This window comes from Chaetomium fimeti, assembly GCF_033439085.1.
Source record: "Chaetomium fimeti strain CBS 168.71 chromosome Unknown B0H64scaffold_15, whole genome shotgun sequence".
Taxonomy (NCBI): domain Eukaryota; kingdom Fungi; phylum Ascomycota; class Sordariomycetes; order Sordariales; family Chaetomiaceae; genus Chaetomium; species Chaetomium fimeti.
In genome coordinates, this window is record NW_026944343.1 from 35,125 (window position 1) to 53,336 (window position 18,212).

At 56.6% G+C, this 18,212-nt stretch overlaps 5 protein-coding genes across 5 annotated transcripts; 1 reads left to right on the plus strand and 4 right to left on the minus strand.

Annotated features, from left to right (window-relative positions):
- Positions 1 to 1,236: 1,236 nt before the first annotated feature.
- B0H64DRAFT_436884 (uncharacterized protein) lies at positions 1,237 to 6,509 on the minus strand. The gene is made up of 2 exons (XM_062806210.1): positions 2,871 to 6,509; positions 1,237 to 2,822 (listed from the first exon to the last, which is right to left on the minus strand). The coding sequence occupies exons 1-2, from the start codon at positions 6,210 to 6,212 to the stop codon at positions 1,260 to 1,262; spliced, it is 4,905 nt and encodes a 1,634-aa protein (XP_062653637.1). The 5' UTR covers positions 6,213 to 6,509; the 3' UTR covers positions 1,237 to 1,259.
- A 3,017-nt stretch (positions 6,510 to 9,526) lies between these two features.
- On the minus strand, positions 9,527 to 10,655 carry B0H64DRAFT_453050 (uncharacterized protein; the record flags this gene model as incomplete). The annotated part of the gene is made up of 3 exons (XM_062807221.1): positions 9,527 to 9,547; positions 9,606 to 10,130; positions 10,521 to 10,655. The coding sequence occupies 3 exons, from the start codon at positions 10,653 to 10,655 to the stop codon at positions 9,527 to 9,529; spliced, it is 681 nt and encodes a 226-aa protein (XP_062653638.1).
- Positions 10,656 to 12,517: 1,862 nt separating this feature from the next.
- Positions 12,518 to 13,183, plus strand: B0H64DRAFT_479370 (uncharacterized protein; the record flags this gene model as incomplete). The annotated part of the gene is made up of 3 exons (XM_062808299.1): positions 12,518 to 12,758; positions 12,886 to 12,999; positions 13,076 to 13,183. 3 exons carry the CDS (start codon positions 12,518 to 12,520, stop codon positions 13,090 to 13,092), a joined length of 372 nt encoding a protein of 123 aa, XP_062653639.1. The 3' UTR covers positions 13,093 to 13,183.
- Positions 13,184 to 13,515: 332 nt separating this feature from the next.
- Positions 13,516 to 14,666, minus strand: B0H64DRAFT_63892 (uncharacterized protein). Its single transcript, XM_062808549.1, has 2 exons — positions 14,082 to 14,666; positions 13,516 to 13,964 (listed from the first exon to the last, which is right to left on the minus strand). Exons 1-2 carry the CDS (start codon positions 14,270 to 14,272, stop codon positions 13,583 to 13,585), a joined length of 573 nt encoding a protein of 190 aa, XP_062653640.1. The 5' UTR covers positions 14,273 to 14,666; the 3' UTR covers positions 13,516 to 13,582.
- A 1,074-nt stretch (positions 14,667 to 15,740) lies between these two features.
- Positions 15,741 to 17,168, minus strand: B0H64DRAFT_63918 (uncharacterized protein). Its single transcript, XM_062808550.1, has 2 exons — positions 16,296 to 17,168; positions 15,741 to 16,228 (listed from the first exon to the last, which is right to left on the minus strand). Exons 1-2 carry the CDS (start codon positions 17,057 to 17,059, stop codon positions 15,916 to 15,918), a joined length of 1,077 nt encoding a protein of 358 aa, XP_062653641.1. The 5' UTR covers positions 17,060 to 17,168; the 3' UTR covers positions 15,741 to 15,915.
- Positions 17,169 to 18,212: the final 1,044 nt, after the last annotated feature.

Sequence of the window (18,212 nt, forward strand, 5' to 3'; positions counted from 1 at the left end):
TGTAGTTCACCCTTTTCTTGCAATAACATGCAGTGAGGCCATGAGCACTGATCACGGACGTAAAAGACGAGAAAGGCTCGCCTGGTTGCCGCCTGAGAGAGACCTTCTTGCAAGTCTCGTTTACTCACCGCGAGAAAACAAACAATTAAGACCGGAAGTTGTGAAACAAAATAAGTAAATATAAGTTCTAGAGTCGTTGGGGTGTGAATGTGTTAACGGGTTCGAGCCAAGTCAATAACCATGCTTGAAACTTGGACTAGGTACTTGATAGACAGGCAGTGGAATTACCCCGTCAATATTTCGAGTGGGCATTGATAATATACATGATTATAGACCATGTTGCTAGTCCCCTGAGGCTGCCATAAAGGGTTCGGGGGGGGACTAAATAGGAGGGAAAAGATCTCTAGGTAAGTGAGACTATTAGGTGACGAAACTCAACATTTCTTTCATTACTTAGGTAAAAAGGTTTACCACGAACAATTTCATATACACTCAAAGATACAACCAGCAAAAGCGCGCAGCAAAGGCATCAAGAGGGATACATCATACAACTACCCTTAAGCATCAAAGCGGACGTTTTGGGGTTAGGGTTGATACTCATTGTGGCGCCAACTCCAGGCCAACGGCAAACTACCTCAATATCATGTCAATTTGCAAAAGTAACAAGCACATACGACCATAGGCGCTAGAAAGCACGGGATCCCGTCCGCTCTCCCCTAGTTAAACTGGCGACCGCTGAACTAGTAGTTGGGTCGGTGACGACCAGCGAATCCTCGGTGTTGTATGTTTTTGTCTCTTCTTTTTTAGCACCATTGCAAAAAAAGAGACCAAGACCCGGACAATTGTCAGGGCATAGCTAACGGACAAGGATATTCCATCTCTCATCTCATGCCTCGTCCTAATGGTATAGTAGTAATCGCATAGCCCAAAAACTCCCTCCAACGCACCACCCTTGGAAAGCCGCGCCGCCACAACCTAAGAAGTACACCCAAGTCCTCGACGCCCGCTCTGCACCGCCCATTCCATGCTTCCGACCTAGAAGGCAACCGCCTAGGTGTCTCCCGCTTCAAGACCAAGACCCACTACCCACCTCCTACCCCCCCAACCAAGACTGATTGACTTACCACCCCAAACCATCACCTACCCACCCCAAACCATTACCTACCCACCCCAAACCATCACCTCCTCCCCCAAACCCACCCCGACCACCGCCACACCCCCCCCCCCCCCCCCCCCCCCACAAAAAACAAAAAAAAAGACTACCTCCCCGCCCTCCTCCGCTCCCGTTCCCTCTCCAAATTCTCCCTCAACGCCGCATTCTCATCCTCGCTCGCGCTAATCCGCTTCATCGCCTCCCCGCGGTCCATGATCCGGCCCTCCCGCTCCGCTTTCAGCTTGTACTCGAGATCCCGCAGCCGCAGCATCCACTTGGTGTCGACCACCCCACCACCGCCACCGCCACCAGACCCAGACCCTGCGGTGTTAGCGAGGGCGCCGGCGGTGGGGGTTGAGGTGGTCGGGGTGTTGTTGTTGCTGTTGGAGAGGGTGGTGGAGGAGGTGGTTGTTGATGTGGCGAGGGCGGTGGAGGAGGTGGTGGAGGAGGGGTTGTTGTGATGGTGGTTGTTGTGGTGGGTGTTGGGGGGGTTGGTACTCCGGCCCCTGCTTCGGTCGCGGCCGCGTTCCTGGTGGGAGTGGGACGCTTGGGTGGGGGTGGGGAGCGTGAGGGTGTCGTCGTCGTCGCCTCCGCCGCTTGTCCTAATTGGCGTGGCTGGGCTGGTGCCCCGCGACCGGGCTACCCCGATGTCGTCTGCCCCAGGGGCAGCGAGACTCTGTCTGGAGTGGTGCTGGCTGAAGTAGTGCTGGCTCGTGCTGCGCGACGGGGTTGTTTGACTGTTTGATGTTACTGGTCTGGAGAGTGCGGATCTGCTGCCCGATTTCGGGATCCTGCTCTGGCTGGACTTCGCTTTCGGGCCCGTGGGCACCGACGGGGACGGGCTGCCGCCCGGGGAGTCGAGGCCGCCGTTGTGTTCTGCGGCGGCGTATGCCGCCCGCCGGGCGTCGGCTGCGGCGCGGAGCGTGTGGTTCTCTACCTTGAGCTGCCGGTACGCGTCTTCTAGCCGGACGAGTCGGGCTTGGGCTTCGCTGTTGGAATGCGGGTTGATCTGACCTGTCACGATGCCGTTGCGGACAATTGCCTCGAGACGGTCGAGTTTCTTGGTGCGCTGGTCGAGGTGGCTCTCCAGCGTTTGGTATTCCCGCCAGAGGTCCTTTTCGACTAATTTGATCTTGCCTTGGAAGTTGCCAACCATGGTCTCGATCGTCTTAACGGCGGCGAGAAGGTTTTTACTGAAGCCGGGGAGCATGGTGGCGACGGCCTCGAGGCTAGGCAGGGCGCGCCCGTTAATGAGGCTGTTGTCATGGGCCCAGTCGGTGCCACAGAGCGCGGAGAGACGGGTCCAAAGAATGAGTAGCAGATTGTTGCGCTCGGTGAGTTGGTCTTTGAAGGTATTTTCGAGCTGCGAGAGGCGCTTCTTGTCGTGTGACTTGGCCTGTTCCAGTTCCACGATGCGCTGGTCCTGGGAACTGACAGTGCGGGTGACGTGCTGGTGCGTCTTTTGGAAGGTCTCGAACTGGTGCTTAACGTTGCGGTGGCCTTGCCGTTCCTTATCCAGCATCTCGCCCATCTTGCGTAACTCAAGGGCGTGCGACTCGAGTAGGGCATCGCGTTGCTTGATGACGTGGTCCTTTTTGACGAGCGACGACTTGGTCGTGTCGAGGTCGCGTACCGTGTTCTCGAGGTCGCGTTGGAGTTTTGCGATGGACTGGAAAGTTAGCTTGAGAATAGTTTGGCGGCTACCAAGAAAACTCACCTTGAGGAGGCTCGACCGAGTCCCGCTCAAGTCACCAAGCGCCTCACGCAGGTTATTCTCCAGCTCGATAAGCCGCTCCTTCCATTCGGTCGCCTCCACCTCCCTGCTCGTCAGGCTCTTCCGCAGCCGCCTCGACTCATCCTTGGCGGTTGACGCCTCCTTGTTCAGTTCGTTGACAAACTGCTGGACCTCCTCCTTCTCGCGGTTGGCCACGATCTCGCGCTGCCGCCGTTCGGTCGCGAGCCTCTGCTCCAGCTCCCTCGCGCGCTCCTTCTCCTCCCGTAGAGACTGCTCGGCGTTAGCGAACGCGGCCTCCAGGTCGCCGATGCGGATCTTGTCGGTCTCTTGTTCTTCGCGCAGGAACGCGATCTCGCCCTGGCTGGACTCCTGCTGGACCGAGAGACGGTTGGCTTTGTCGTTAGCCTCAAGGAGCTTCGCCTCCAGGTCTTCGAGGTCTTTGTTAGCGTCCCCGAGCTCTTGTTCGAGTTCTTGTATCCTGCGCAGCTTTGACTCCTGTTCGTCCTCGAGCCTGACCAGGCCCTCGCTCATCTTGCGCATCTCGGCTTGGAGGGAGTCGAAGCTTTCGGTGCGGTCGTTGAGGTCGAGCTGCAGTCGTTCGATTTCGGCCGTGCGTTGGTCTGCTTCGCCCTCAAGCGCGTCGATTTCCTCCTGCGCTTCTTTCCTCAAAGAATCAAACTCATTCTCGAGGTTGGAATGTTCCTGCAGGGCCTCATCCCGCTCGGCCTGCAACGCCATCAGGTCATTCATAGCCGTCTCGAGATCTTCTTGTAGCGCCGCAACCAGTTCCTCGGCCTGCTTCTTCGCCTCGACGGCCGCTTCAAAGTCCTCCATACAACCATCGAGCTCTCGTTGCAAGTCTTGGTTCTGCAATTTGAGGTCGTTGTTTTTATCCCGCAAGTCTGCCATCCTGTTCTCGAGCTCCTCGACGTCTGCATCATCAACAGCTGTGTTGGTCGCCCGCGTGCCGCCACTCGCCCTAGATTGCGAGCGTTCGTGAACCCCCGCGCGAGACGCCGACCGCTCCAGTAGACTGTCGATGGTAGACGGGGCGGGGCCGCCACGTCGCTGGGCCATCTTGAGATCTTCAATCTCCTGGTACAACCGGTCCTTCTCGCGATTTCTCGACGTCAGCATGGACGTCTGAGCACCGACTTCACGACGGAGCTCGGCATTTTCGTGGCGGAGTTGTTCGCTCTCCCGTCGAATTTCGTCAACCAGCGTACTGCCGACACTCATGGGCCCGTTAGCGTCCGGATCTCCGGATACCGATGCGCCTGACCGGGCGGCCGACAAGGCCCGCTCGCGAGACTTCTTCGTGATATTGTAGATGTTTGTGGTGTGATGCATCGGATGCAGCGACCCGGCGCCCGACTGGGCCGCGAGCTCCTGCTTCATCCGGAAGATCTCGTCACGCAGGCGGCGGTTGTCTTCGTCGCTTTGCTCCCTCCTAGCGGTCTCCTGCTCGAGCAAGTCCTTCCAGACGTCGGCTTCCTCCTGGCGCTCGAAATCTTCGCCGAGCCGCTCTCCCGTTTTCTCCCCTAGCGTCCGCACCACTTCGGCCATGCGGCGCTTTTCAGCCTCCTTGTTCAAGTTCTCGTTTCGAAGTCGCTCGATTTCGGTGATGTGCTCCTCTAGTTGCTCCCTAAGGTAGATGAGCTCCTCCTCGCGGTCTTGGGCCTCCTGGTCGTACGCGGCACTCTGCTCGTCATCGGACTGGGCGCTCCTAGCTGTCCCTGGGCGGTTCTCCTCGTCCTTGGCCTGCTTCTCGAGTTCCTTGACGCGGCGGCGAAGGACCTTATTGTCGCGTTGCAGCACGGCCAACCCTGTCTTGAGCTCCACGTTCTCCGAGATCATCTCCTTAATACCTTCTTCGGAGAGCTTGTCTAGGCGGTCACTCAGGAACATGACCTTGAGCTTGAGGTCAAAGTTCTCCTTGCTTAGGCGCTCAATGGTACTGCTCTGCTCTTTGAGGGTCAGGCTCCTGCCGTGGCGGCTCGCCGTGGAGGTTCCGAACGCGCCTGTGTCCGAGGTTCCGGGCCGTGCTGGGGTCATCAGCCCTCCCCGATTCTTGTACTCCTTGGCCAATGATTCCGGGACTTGCACATCGCGAACATGACGGGCAATAACCGTGTCTGTTGGCGGGGCGAGCGGTGCCTTCTTGGTTGGTTTCGGTGTTTGTAGTAGCCCCCGGCTCTGGTCGTGGCGTGGCTCGGGCTGGGGTGACATGCTCACGTCGACCTCGTCTAGGGTCTCGAGCTGGCCAAAAGCGGGACCGGAAGACTCGTGGAGGTTCTCAATACCACTGGCCATGCTTCCCATACTGATGGACCTGGACAGGGGATTGTTAAAGCTCCGCGGCATTCCCAGGCTAGGTACAGCGCCGCCTGACTGGAGGGCATAGTCGGCGCCCATTCCTACGGTCGTGTCACTTTCGGTATCCGTGTGGAGGGACGAGACAGAGGAACGCTGGCTCCCGATTCGACTCCGCAAGTACTTTGGGGGCTTGGAGTTTTTCAGCGACTGGCCTGGCGTCTGCCCTGCGTCGGCTGAAGCCCGCTCCTGGCTGTGTTCTCGGCTGTATTCCTGGCTAGCTTGTGACATTGAAGCATCGGAAGCGGGTTGCAACAAGGAGTCGTCAAATGACTGGTCCTGCCCCTGCTGCTCTGCGGTGGACTCGTTGTGTTCGTGGTTGGCTACACTCCGGACCGAGGCTGCCCGTGAGACGGCCCGCGATATGGACCTCGCTGTGGCTGCAGCTGTCGGTGACGATGAGAATGCCTCCAGGGACGCCGTTCCATTCCCGACATTTCCCGTGGATCGGTCTGCAGCGGATGGTTGCGGGCTAGACTCATCGGGGGCGTATGATGTGCTGGATACGGTGCGGCTTAACGTGGGCAGCACCTGCGACTGGTCGGCCGACTCGTCAGCGTCCGGAGCAGCGCGTTCAGGGGCAGGCTTCTTGGAGGGAGAGTCGAAAGCGAAGGTGTCGTCGAGGCCGTTGTTGGTGGTCGGGAGGGGCGAGGGCGGGGCGGTGAAGCTCGACTCGAAATCTTGCAGGTGCTGGCGGACGATAATCTCGGCTTGGGAGTCGGAGTGCCTCAGGTTCATACTGGGGCTCTCGAGGTAGCTGCTTTCGGGGGCGGCGAGGGAAGGTGGGTGGAGCAAGGGGATATTTTCGGGCCTGAGGGAGTTGGGGTTGGCGGTAGGGCGGTGTTGCTCGACATCGTGTTTTGAGGGGGATGCAGTCTCGTCATCAGGATCTAGTTTTCGGGCGGTGGATGGTCGGGAAGCGGGCTGGCGGCCCTCGTTGTGGTCGTCCATGTCGGCGTGTTGGAGCAGCCGTTGGGGGTCGGAGGGGTGGTTCGGACTGTGGAAAGCGCAGTAGCAGGGTTGGGCGGATGCGGATGCGCAAGGACATAAGCCAATTGTTGGGGGCGTGTGGTCGTCAGGGTTTCATGGTCAATTGAATCGAGCATCTAGAAGCCTCTGTCTGTAAGGCATAGTATGCGGTCCAGTGGTTGGAGACCAATAATGCGCGGTTGGGGTCTCGAGGCCTGCGTTGTTGAGCTTGAATCGCACCTTGGCTTGAATCCTGGGAGTTTGTCGCGCTTTCGACGCTCGGCTGCTGGCTCTGGTCCAGAGTGGTCGAGACGCCCAAAATCCTCCGGTCTGGTCGCTTTCGGGTCCGTGCGCAACCCCACCGTCGCCCTGGTCCGTTGCCGCGGGTTGCTCCAACGCCCAACATTGATCCAATGGGATTCCTCGCCGGAGCTTGCACCGAAACATAAACTCTGACCTGAAGCACAACCGAGGGAGTTACACAACCACCTCACCTCACACAGCCATGGAGACTAGGAGCGGCACCATACATATTCGTACATGAATCTTTCACTATTTACGGGAAGACAACCTCCAGAGTGGGACCGGGAAGATGTAAGAACCAGAAACATGGATTACTAGGCACCTTTGTGTTAATTCCGACGACTGCGTTGACGACCTGACAGCCTAAGACCACGGTTGTACTCTGAGAATGTGAAATAACACTGCAATCTAGGTTCGGCGCTATCAAAGCTTGCCCATAACCTCCTTTACCGCTTTAATGGCAGGCCAGCTATGAACATTGTCAATAACCACGAGGTACCTTGGTCGAATACACTCAATGACTCTAGAGAAAATGGGTAGGCGAACTTACTCTACAGTTGACACAATAGGTCTCATTTTGGGAGATGCTCCGAAGACAATTGGCTTTGCACAACAGAGTGTATGCAACGCAGAGGCACGATCTCGGCGATGCACTCTCCGTGAGACCTGGGCTGGTGGTGGGAAGATCCGCGCCGACAGCGGTAGTGGACGAACTAGAAGGGCAGCCATGCGATGTCGTATCAGGAAGGGTAGAACGGGGCAGAGGTGAAGGTCGTTCGCACTCCGAGAGCTCGGCATGTAGGGAAGTGTTAGCCTCATACTTCCTCAAGTCATTCAGCGGGTAGAGGCTGGCCGCCCATCAGGGAGGAAACCCACCCAGCAGGTATAAAAATAACCGCCATCAGTACGAGCGACCCTCTCCCACTCTCTTCCTTGACCTACGGACCTGCAGAACGAGAATAACCTATGGCATTTGCACGATTTTGTAGATGCTCCTCGGCCCGGGAAGGTGGGTGTCTGCCGGCGGATATGTGCCGAGTTTCAATGGCCATTCTGAAGATATCAAACAGGAAAGGTTAGTATAGAAGAGGCAACGCCGCTGTTGTTAAAGCATGTGCTGTTCTGGAGCGGAAAACCGAGTTAATTTTATTGAATATAAAAAATAAGAGTCAAAGAAAAGACGCACACATCCATCGCAGTAAAACCTACTGCTGAGGCTTGCTATTTTTGTGCAGTATGGGTTTTTACAGTACCTAGTATGATAATGTACCTGTCCAGAGGCACGGTTGGCTCCACATGGTTCTTGAAGTTGGGGCTCGTTATGTATACCCGTAAGGAGGGCCTTGCCGACAGTCAAGTGTGTAAAGTGAGTTTACTAATCGGGATGGGTTGAATCTTAGTTTCGGCTTGAGGATGAGCATATCACAGCCGCGTAGTCATAAGGCTACAGAATGCGAAACCCGCCAACTTATACTCAAAGCCCTTCTTCTCGTCCTTACGCCTAGGAAGTAGGCACCCGCACATTACCTGCCACGCTGTCTCAGAAAATGGCTTTCTAAGACTGATGTTGAAAGGGAAGCCGGCTCGTCGTCCGTATGATCCGGCCACAACGGATATCTTGTGTGTCATCGATATAGCAGAGTTTTAGGGGCAATAATTTACTCGGTGTCCTCGAACAACCCACGACCACGGTTACTTCGGTTCAGAGACATTTAACTATGTACACATCCATTCTATGCGTGTGGCTCTGAAAGCTAGCATGCCTCACATGCAACTCCAAATTATGGCATGGTCATGGGTGTGTGATTCGTCTTTATGGGTTTGGAAACCCTAAAACAGTTGTATATCCTGTGACTGTCACGGGTAGGTAAAAGAATGCAATGAACGTGACAACCTAAATTTATGGGAAGAAGTGAGCCATCAAGGTGTTGGAACCTACAGATTAGATGCGCCACTAATATACTGCTTTGACTTGAACCCCTACCACGCTAGCAAGCACCCGGCCGCATACGTCATTACGTTGGCCCCTGATCGACTCAGCTCGGTTGCGATATTGGAAGGAATATTCATGTGCCTACCAGAGCGTAAGTTCCGCCGCCAGTCGGCCTTCGAAACAACCCACGACTGTCTCCGCCTCACCTTCCCCAAAGCGGACGGATTCAAACACCTCAGCCCGGGACCCTGCCGGCGGGACATCTCATACATCGGCAGGCAAGGCGGCGCGGAGAAAGCGGTGACTATTCTGCAGGGCGATATGCGACTGTGCCTAGTCGGGAGGCGCCGCTTGGGGGTTAGTGGAGGTGTGCACGGCGATGGTAGTGTATCTTGGTTGGGGGAGATGTCGGTTTTGGAGTACTCGAAGGATAAGGGGCTTTATGATGCGCCGGGAGGGGTTGGGCTGGGTTCGTGATGAAGAAGGTGGATGGGAAGTTGCGGGTGGCTTGGCCCCCTCTACGGGTGTGCTCTGGGTCGGAGTAGAAGTGAATGGGCTCCGTTGTCAGTCCCTCATTGTTAGTCCATATCGCGAATAACTGGTAAGAAAACGTGAGGAATCTCAGGAAGAAGAAGCATCAGCTTCCTACCTAGGTATGGTTGCTAAAGGCAACCCATTTCCTGGGCGTTCTGGGATCTGTATTACAATAGGGCACGGGAAAACGTGTCACAGGCTTTTGTAAGCTGGAATGGCTTCTGACCGCTACTCTACATAGGTAGGTAGCTGGCGCCTATAAATCTATCCCAAAAAAGGAATTGTGAAAGCTCAGATTTTCCCATGCCCTAATAGCTCCGCGACACCTATCATGCTAGGTCGGCTCGCTCATAGAAATTATCGTTGTCCAAATTTGAGGTAGGTACCTACCTAACCTCTCGACCTCCCCTACAATCCTCATGGGCTATTACATCACCGTGACGAGACCTACCATCGCCACAAAACAACGATCCCCTCCCGCCCAACCCCGTAAAACCAGCGCTTTTCCCGGCCCCGGTCACCCTTCTCACTGGTTGCAGTCGAGAAGCTACAAAGCCAAAAAGTTAGAAGATGCAGTAAACGGAGGAGAGCGAGGGGAAACTTACCGTGCACATTCCGCACCAGTCACCCTCCAGAAATATGGTCTCCTCGCAAAGCCCACCAGCGTTGCATGGCCAGCCCAGCTGGCAAGCACATGGGGGGTGAGTTAAAAGCTCTGCGGCAGGACTACTGGAAGCGAGAGACGGGCTGGAAGTATTTGCCGCTTGGAGGTAATTTGCCTCTGCGGGGGTCGTGACGGTGGCCGGCGACGGGTAGGAATGGTTGGCCGGGTCACGGTATGGTTCACCCGACGGCTCGGCGTAGCTGCCGGTGTGGGCTGGGGCTATGGGTGGGTATGAGTGACTGCCCGGGTTGCCGTACGGTTCGCTCGACTGCTCCGCGCGGCTCTGGGATGGAGCTATCGGCGGGTATGAATGGCTGCCCGGGTTGTGATACAGTTCGCTCGACTGCTCGGCGTAGCTCTGGGCTAGGGGGGGTACCGGCGGGTTTGGTTGGGTGGCGGGGGGCCTTACGACGGTCCTTTGAGTCGCGATAAAGAGCCCGGTTTCGTTGGAGAGCTGTTTGAAGTACTTGGAATTGTTGATGTATAGTGGTCTGCATGCGCGACTCTGTAGCGGACCGGGGGGCAAACTTATTAGCAGACTGTAACAGATGATAGGTAGGGTAGGTAGGTCTGGGAAGCCAACCTACTTCGCATGACTGGCAAAAGCCTTGGGTTCCACAGTCGAACACGGCGCATTGCGCTGGAGACTTGCAGCCGATTTTATTGTCGTGGGCGCACTTGCACTTACGGGACGACCTTTGCTGTCTCGGGCGTCGGGCGTCCTTCGTCTTTTGGACTGCTTCCATCGCTTGACGCCGACATTTGTTATCCTGGATAGATGATTTGCATGTAAGAATCGGAACGAGGTGAATCTTCAAGCTGGGTACCTAGGGTTTCTGTAGAAGCTGGAACTTACAGTGCACTTTTCGCAGTAGTCGCCGACACCAGCGCTCCCTGGACCTCCACAAGCATCGGGCCCTTTGCAGCCCTTTCCAGGCTGCACAAAGTCGGAGGGGAGACACTGGCACTTCGTAGATGCGGTAAATGCCATTATGATGTTGTAGAGAGGACCGAATAAAGTAGGTAGTGAATGAGTAGAGGTATGGATGAGGGATAGCAAATTCGGTTGCGTGGGTGGTATGCCTGGATGAAGTTCAAGTAGGAACGGGTTGGTGGGGGGTTCAGGTCGTGGGGTTGTTATTGTTTTTTGGCAGTAACGAGGACTCGGGTAACCGGTAACTGACCGGCACGGTGAATGAACTATATACTGCTTCAGCGTGGCTTGGTGTATGACTGCCGAAATGCCTTTGAGGGAGGGTTGAATGTCGAGGATAGCCGTCATGTGCAGAGGTAGCGTTAGATATGTTTGCTGGCACCCGTGCTTTTGAGGTAGGCTAGTCATGGTGGCACCCCGCGAACACATCACTTGAAATGTATCATGGGTTTCTATACGTTCCCAGGGCCGATCGGATGAATGCTGGGGAATAGAGAAGTGGTATTGTATTGTCAAACATGACAACAATGGCATCCATGGTGGCCATATGACTCAAATCCTTGTTATCTCTGCAAGCCTATTGTTTATCTAGGCGACCTCAAACCTGGTCCGGAAACACAATCAAATGGTTGGCTAGGGAAAGAGTGTTTTCGAGGGAACAAAGTTTGTGGAGCCCTCGAGGCCCTCTATTGTGACTGCCACACATATTGTGATCTCACACAGGCTGGCAGGAGCGATGTAATATTGGCAAACCCTTGGCACAGAACTTCTACGGAAACTTGTTTGGCATCCGAGAGCGGTTACAAGTTTATGAGAAGCACTAAATTACGAGCAGCGATGACCGCCTCGATCCCGAATTCTCACAATCACCACGGGCATATTGGTAACAGTGCCATACTTGGTTGAGAGAATGGCAAACTATTGACTACGTCGATCCGCCTACTTGTGGTCAAGTAGTTGAGCCGGACAATGTTTATTGTTCCTGGCGTAGTAAGTCCATCACCCCCACGTACAGACCCTTCGTACTTTGTACGTGCGAAGACAACAATGCGCTCACCTTAGCTGCCCTTAGCTGCGCCTAAAAACCAAAACAAGCACCATTCATACTGCTCAGCGAGTCGAAATGACGGAAGATACCGGCGAAGCCACCACAGAAGGAGGATTCTAGCCACACACGATGATTAAACAGGCATCCAAGACAGCTGGGTCGAGTCTTCTCGTTAAACGCACGTTGTGCTTCAAACCTTACCCCTGTCAGATCGGCCGATCGCCGCATTCAAGCTTCCATAAATAGAACGCCAAGACCCGACCCCCGACCCGGGTCCGGGTACCGAGCCCGGCCACAATTCTGGCCGCTCCTCCAGTCGCATTCGGGTCTCAAACACTCGGCCGGGTTGCGCTGACCAACCCGACCAACCTCATCATCGGGCTGGCATTTATGGAACCGGAGTAATTTAGTGACAGAAAGGCGAATGGACAACATGGGTAAAGACACACACACTAATATATGAGCGAACACAATTGTATTGTTGCATCTCTGGGATTCGCCCCGGGAGATCCCCTGAACAAAGTGGTTTCGCGCAACATTTCCAACTCGGATCCAAACTTGGTTTTGTGTCAACGGGTCTGCGCATCCAGAAGCGGGCCGCAGACCGTGGACCCGTCTCACTCGCGCAGCAGAGAAGCCTGAGAGAGAGCGAGGGCAAGGCACCGCAGGACCAGGTCCGAACCACCATGAATCAGCTCGTACAGAAATGCAATCGTATAACAACCCTGCCGCCTCCAACAAAGCGGAGTCTTGTCCCTCTCGACAACTAAACCTCTTTCCATCCAAGCCAACGCTCCCTCGTTCCGCGAAAGCCTAATACCAACCAACCAACAAACCTTCCCACTCTACCAAACACACACACACACTCAAAATGGGTTGCTGCGGCCTCTTCAACAAGAACAAAAAGTCCAAGACGGGCGCCAACGGCTTCGCCCCGCGCCCCGTGCAGCAGGTCGTGCAGGGCGGCAAGGTCGGCTACCAGCCGACGGCGGCGGCGCTCCAGGCCCAGCAGCAGCACACGCAGCAGTACGGCGGGGGCGGCAACATCCAGGACGCGGAGTACCTGAAGAGTCTGGCGACGAACAAGGCTATTGCGGGGTCGGCGGCGGATTGTGAGTGGTTTCTCTCTTTCTCTTTTTCCTCTCTTTCTTTTGGGGGTGGTTGTGTTTCTGTTTTCACGCGGTGGCTGGAATCTGGTGGGGTGTTGTGGTTGTTCTGGTTGCTAATGTGGCTATGCAGTCGCCGTCCGCGGGATGGGCCCTCGGGGGCAGAAGTTTGAGCCCTACGCCCAGAAGGGAGCCAACCTGGCGGCTCAGCAGTTCACTAAGCAGCAGTACAAGGGCCGGCAGCAAGGTATGTCGCTCTCCGTCTCCGGGGAGGCGGTTGCTTGAGTCGGGCCTGTCAGGATGTGACTGACGAGTTGTTGTAGATGCCGCTGGATACTAAGCAAAGGTTGCTAGGAGAGTGAGAATTCGTCCGGGGTCAGTGTTTCTTTACAGATATTGCTCTTTGGGGATCTGTTGTTCCCGTTTCGCTTTGTTTCGTTTCGAGGTCAGGCGTTGAATAGACTGTTCTGAAGGGTCCTGTTATACCCCTGCCATTAGGCATGATTGCTGAATATCTCGATTTGCATTAAACATGACCATGTTATCCACCCGTCGTTGCTTCGGCCCAAACTCGTTCGATACAATGTACATGTCGGTCATAAACTCCCGACACCAGCTGACGCTCAAATTCAGCCAACACAAATGCCTCCGTGATGCCCAACTCCGTCTATCCATGCAGCGGGAGATCCCAAAATAAGCACAGGAAATACCCAAAACGGTAAATAGGCCCCCCAAACCACACCCGTGCCTCGACAGAAACACAGAAGCTTTGGCATCCCAAATCACCAAAAAGCCAAAAACACCACCCCACCTCACCCCCTCATCACTCATCACGAATCATCCGCAAAGACCTGATAAGCCATGACCATGATCCACAGCAAGAAAATCGCCCCGACCAACCCAAACGCGAACACGGCCTGCCAGCTCTGGCAGATGCCGCGCTGCTGCAGCCAGGCGAGGGTCTCGAGGGTCTGGCCGGTGGGCTGGGGGTCGGCGCCGAAGACGAAGAGGCTGCAGGTGGAGCTGACGGAGCCGTCGGGCCCCCACAGCTGGATGGAGACGACGACGAGGCCGACCAGCCACAGCACGAACAGGATGAAGCCCCCGATCATGACGATGGAGGGGAGCAGCCGCCGCTGGAAGATGAGCCAGAGAAGGACCAGGATGAAGGCTACGTTGAGGGAGGCGACGGTGATGTAGTAGGGGAAGTACCTGCGTGGGGGGGGGAGGAGGAGGGTGGTGTTAGCTACCTGTTCTTCTTTTATGCGGAGAGAAGGATGCGAAATGGGGTGGAGGATGTGAGGTGTAGCGGGGGGGAGGTGGACGCACCATGGTATTGGCAGCAGGAGGACCTGCTGGATCTGGATGAAGGTCGCAAACACGCCAATGATGAGGCAGGAGGCGACCAGCATAATGAGCATCCAGAGGTTGAGCTGGACGGCCGGCCAGTGGTATTTGTGGACGCGCTCGATGACGCGCCGCTCGTAGACGAGCGAGCCGCTTGTTACTGTGGACGCCATGGCGGTGGTTTGTCGGGGTGACGGGTCGTGATCGGATGCGGATCTTGGCGCGTCGGCGCTCGAGGTTCGAATGCGGCTTCGGCTCCGGCGCCGGGTCGTGCCCCGGGGTCCGGCTCGTACGGTGGTGGATCGCGGGGGGAGCGGAGCAGTCCGAAGTGTTCACCGGATGCGAACACGTCCCGAAAAGCGGTGGCGACGTCGAGCTGCTGCGGTTTTGCAGCGTCCCTTATCGAGCCGAATCACTGCGTGGCGTCCGATGTGTGTCGATCTGCACTGTCGCGCAATGGATGTCTCCTCGTACGAGTCGCAAAAGGTCTCCAGCGCAAACGACGCCCAAAACCAGTCCGCAGAAAAATAATTCCGAATCGCCTAGAGCTGCTAGCCCTGCTAAACACTTGCGGTGAAGCAGATGCCTCGCCTGGTCACACAAGGAGCGGGCGCCACGTCGTCGGGAGGAGGTGGGGAGGGATGGAGATCGGGAGGTTGGCGACAAGTTGAGAGCAGCAATCGGTTCCGTTTGGTTTGGTGTTGATGGGTTCCCCACAATTTTGGTGGAGTAAAAGTCTTGATGCGGTGGCTGGGAAAAGAGGCCGGGTCTGAAAAACAGGTCGGCTGGGGATGAGGACGATGAGATAAAGGAACGCAAAGCGGCAATGGGGGAAGATGAGTTGCCTCTCAGAATAGAGAGTGCGACCTGATGCGACGGATGCGACAGGAGAAGTGTTGGTTCCTCGAGGATTTCCGCGCCGCGCCCTCTAACGCCAGGCTCGTCGATTTGGAGTGCGGGAACTAAAAGGGCTTGGCAGACCCGTTTGTCCTATCGGTGCCTGACTGGCACACTGGATCACACCGTGGGGGGGCAGGGATTGAGTTGGGAGTTGCGGGACAAGGCGCAAGACGATGACGATGGGGAACTTGAAAGGCAAAAGTGCAGAAAGGTGAAAGAGACCCCTCGATTTCAATTCTATCGGCCGATTGGGCAGAAATAGGCCCAATATGACAGGTCATCTAGTTCGAGCTCACAGCTCACTCCGATCCGCGAACAACTCATCGTGGTCGAATGAGGCTTGCGAGATCGGGCTTGGTCGTGGTTCGTGGTTCGTGCCCGGTTCGTGCGTGCACTTTCGGGTTGGCGCGGGGTGGTGGGGCTGCAGGCTGTTGGTTGGTGGCTGGATCGCCTGAGCTCCCCCCGAAAAGTCCGTGGCGGGGCGCCCACATGAAACCATCGAGGAACTGCCCGAGAGATCCTCCTGCGGCGATGAAGAATGCAAGGCGGCGCGCATAGGCTGCTGAGTATTGTGCCGGCGGGTTCTCACGTGCGGTTTGAAGTAGTAGTCATCGTGCTTCTCTGTATGTATGGAAGGAATCCGGTACCCGTCCGCACTCTATCGATTGGATATACATGTAGAATGTAGATGCATCAAGAAGACGGCGACTGCAAATCGTGGGACACGCTGAAAAGAACATGCCAAAACATTCTCTCGTTCCCCGATACCCAATCCCAGTCCATCCCGCCGTGTGAATCGCCGCTGTGCGCCGTGAGATAGCCTGTATGTGACGGTAAATCTAACTTAAGATCACCAAACCTGTGCCGCAATCCGCTCACGTTTTCCCTATGCCTCCCCCCTTGGTATACCTACGCCTCAAAGCAGGCTCTCGCCGAGCGCGCACCGGACGATGGAGCAGCCGGCCCGGACTGTTTCGTGCGCGCCGAGATCCACGTCCGCTGCCAGCCGCGGGTTGACCTCGACGAGATCGACAGCCACGAGGCTGCCGGTCTGGTGCACCGACTCGCAGATGTAGTCGCCCTCGCGCAGGGTGAGGCCGCCGCGCACCGGGGTGCCAGTCGAGGGCGCCCACATGGGGTCGAGCGCGTCGACGTCGAACGAGAGGTGGATCGGGGTGTCGTTGCCGATGTGCGCGAGCGCCATCTCCACGACGCGACCGATGCCGTGTCTGGGTGAATGAAGGTCAGCGGGAGGCCCGCCACCATTGGTCTAGGTATCTGGGGGGAGTAACTCACCTGTCGATGTCGAACATGCTAAACGCCTTGATCCCGTTTTCTCGCAGGATCTTCTTCTCCCCGGCGTCGACGTCGCGCAGCCCGATGTACACCAGTTTCTTCACGCTCACCCGGTGCTCGTCCTTCAGCCACCCGAAGAATTCGTCTTTCTCCTCCCTCGCGAGCCCAGTCAGGAAGCTCACCGGCATGCCATGGACATTCCCGCTGTCGCTCGTCTCGGGGGTGTTGATGTCGGCGTGCGCATCGACCCAGATGACGGCGATGTCCCTGCCGAGGCGCTCGCGGACGGCCTTGGCGCTACCGGCGATGGTGCCGATGGCGATGCTGTGGTCACCGCCGAGGGTGAGGACGAGACGACCCTCGCGGGCGTGGGAGTAGACCTGGTCGGCGATGCGGCGGGTGACGCCGGAGACGGAGCGGGGGTTCTTCATGCCGCGGTGGGGCGGGTCCTGGTCCGCCGACGTCGCCACAAGGTCTGTGTACGAGTGCACGGCGTCGTGCCCGTGCAAGTTATAGCCCAACTCGTCGCGTAGCTGCGTCAGCAAGCCGGACTCGATAAGGGCCGTCGGCGCCGCGTCCACCCCCGGCTTGCCCTGCCCGCCCGAGAAGCCGACGGCGACGACGCCGAGGTCTTCCGGGTGGCTGAGGAACTTGGACTCGATCATGGAGGTGTTCATCTTGCCGAAGCAGCGCGGGGAGGATTTGTTGGAGGTCTGAGGCGCGGACGGGCTGTCGCTCTGGCCGTTGACACGGGAGGGAGACATGAAATGCGTGATGTCGGTGGACAGGGAAGAGGGCTCTTGGGATCAGGAGTTCGAAAGAAAGTTGTTGTTTGCAGATTGATGATCTAGATCTGGGGATTGTCAGAGCCGAACCCCTCCATTAAAAAGAGCAACCCTCCACAAAGCCATCTCAAAAATATCAGCGTTATCGCCGCTCGTGGCTGGCTGAACCTCGCTTCACCGTCCCCTTCACCATGTCACATGGCACATGTCAAACAAGGAAACCTGGGCTTCGGGACGGTTGATCTGCGTGACTTCCTTGCCAAGGTCGCCGCCCCGGGAGCCAAGCACCTTGGCGGCCGGCTGAGCCGGTGGGGCCGACTTTGTGCGCATTGGACCGCACCCTCCGAGGGGCAAAATCAGGTGAAACGGGAGCCAACAATAGAATCTCGAAACACACCCACCTTATTGAGTTGGCACTTGGGCCGGTTGATTCTGGCGCAGCAAGAAGAAAAGGCCGAAATGGAGTGTAAGACGAAACGGGGTTCGGTGTTGTCAGTGGTTTGCTAGAGAAGTGGGAAAGAACGCCAGCAAAAAGGAATTCTACACAGCAAAACGTTGAAGTGGTGGCCGGAGAGCTAGTAGTTGTCTTGACAGAAAAGAAACCCCCCCATCAAGGCGCAAAAGAAAGATAAGCCTCGACCTTATATCCCTCCCTCAACACCCATCACGTAATCCCATCGAAGCCCCCCCAAGGGTCCACCCCAGCAGCAGTTGTAAGCCAGTGGCTCGGTCCTTTTCCATCGCTCGCATCCCTGATTTTTTCCTCCCCTCTCCCTGTGCCGTCAAAATCACTCACGTGGAGAGTGTTTCGGTGGCCGCAGAGTGCTAGTACGACATCATCTCGGAGGCGACTGCCGTTAAGTTATAAGTGCGATTGCAGTTAACGGCAGGCGTTAAGCTTTTGGGCGGATACCGCCGGCAAGCGACGGCCCACCCGCTGGCGCAACCACCATTCACGCTCACCGATTCCTCCACCGTTTTTCCTTCGCTTCTCACCACGGTTCCGGCCCTCTGCCTTGCCGCTGAGCGACGGCCACGGGGTTCGTTCTTAGGTAAGAGAATGAACTCAATCCGGCTGAGATCCGGAATGGGGGTTTTTGCGGTGATCTGTGTCACGCGGCTGTGTCGGGGG

Excerpts from the sequence above, each read along its gene's own strand:
- B0H64DRAFT_436884 (XM_062806210.1), bottom strand. The coding sequence starts at position 6,212 with ATGGACGACCACAACGAGGGCCGCCAGCCCGCTTCCCGACCATCCACC. Across the intron at positions 2,823-2,870 it reads CTCGGTCGAGCCTCCTCAAG|TCCATCGCAAAACTCCAACG; the intron begins GTGAGTTTTCTT and ends CTAACTTTCCAG.
- B0H64DRAFT_63892 (XM_062808549.1), bottom strand. The coding sequence starts at position 14,272 with ATGGCGTCCACAGTAACAAGCGGCTCGCTCGTCTACGAGCGGCGCGTC. Across the intron at positions 13,965-14,081 it reads CTCCTGCTGCCAATACCATG|GTACTTCCCCTACTACATCA; the intron begins GTGCGTCCACCT and ends CCCCCCACGCAG.
- B0H64DRAFT_63918 (XM_062808550.1), bottom strand. The coding sequence starts at position 17,059 with ATGTCTCCCTCCCGTGTCAACGGCCAGAGCGACAGCCCGTCCGCGCCT. Across the intron at positions 16,229-16,295 it reads AGCATGTTCGACATCGACAG|ACACGGCATCGGTCGCGTCG; the intron begins GTGAGTTACTCC and ends TCATTCACCCAG.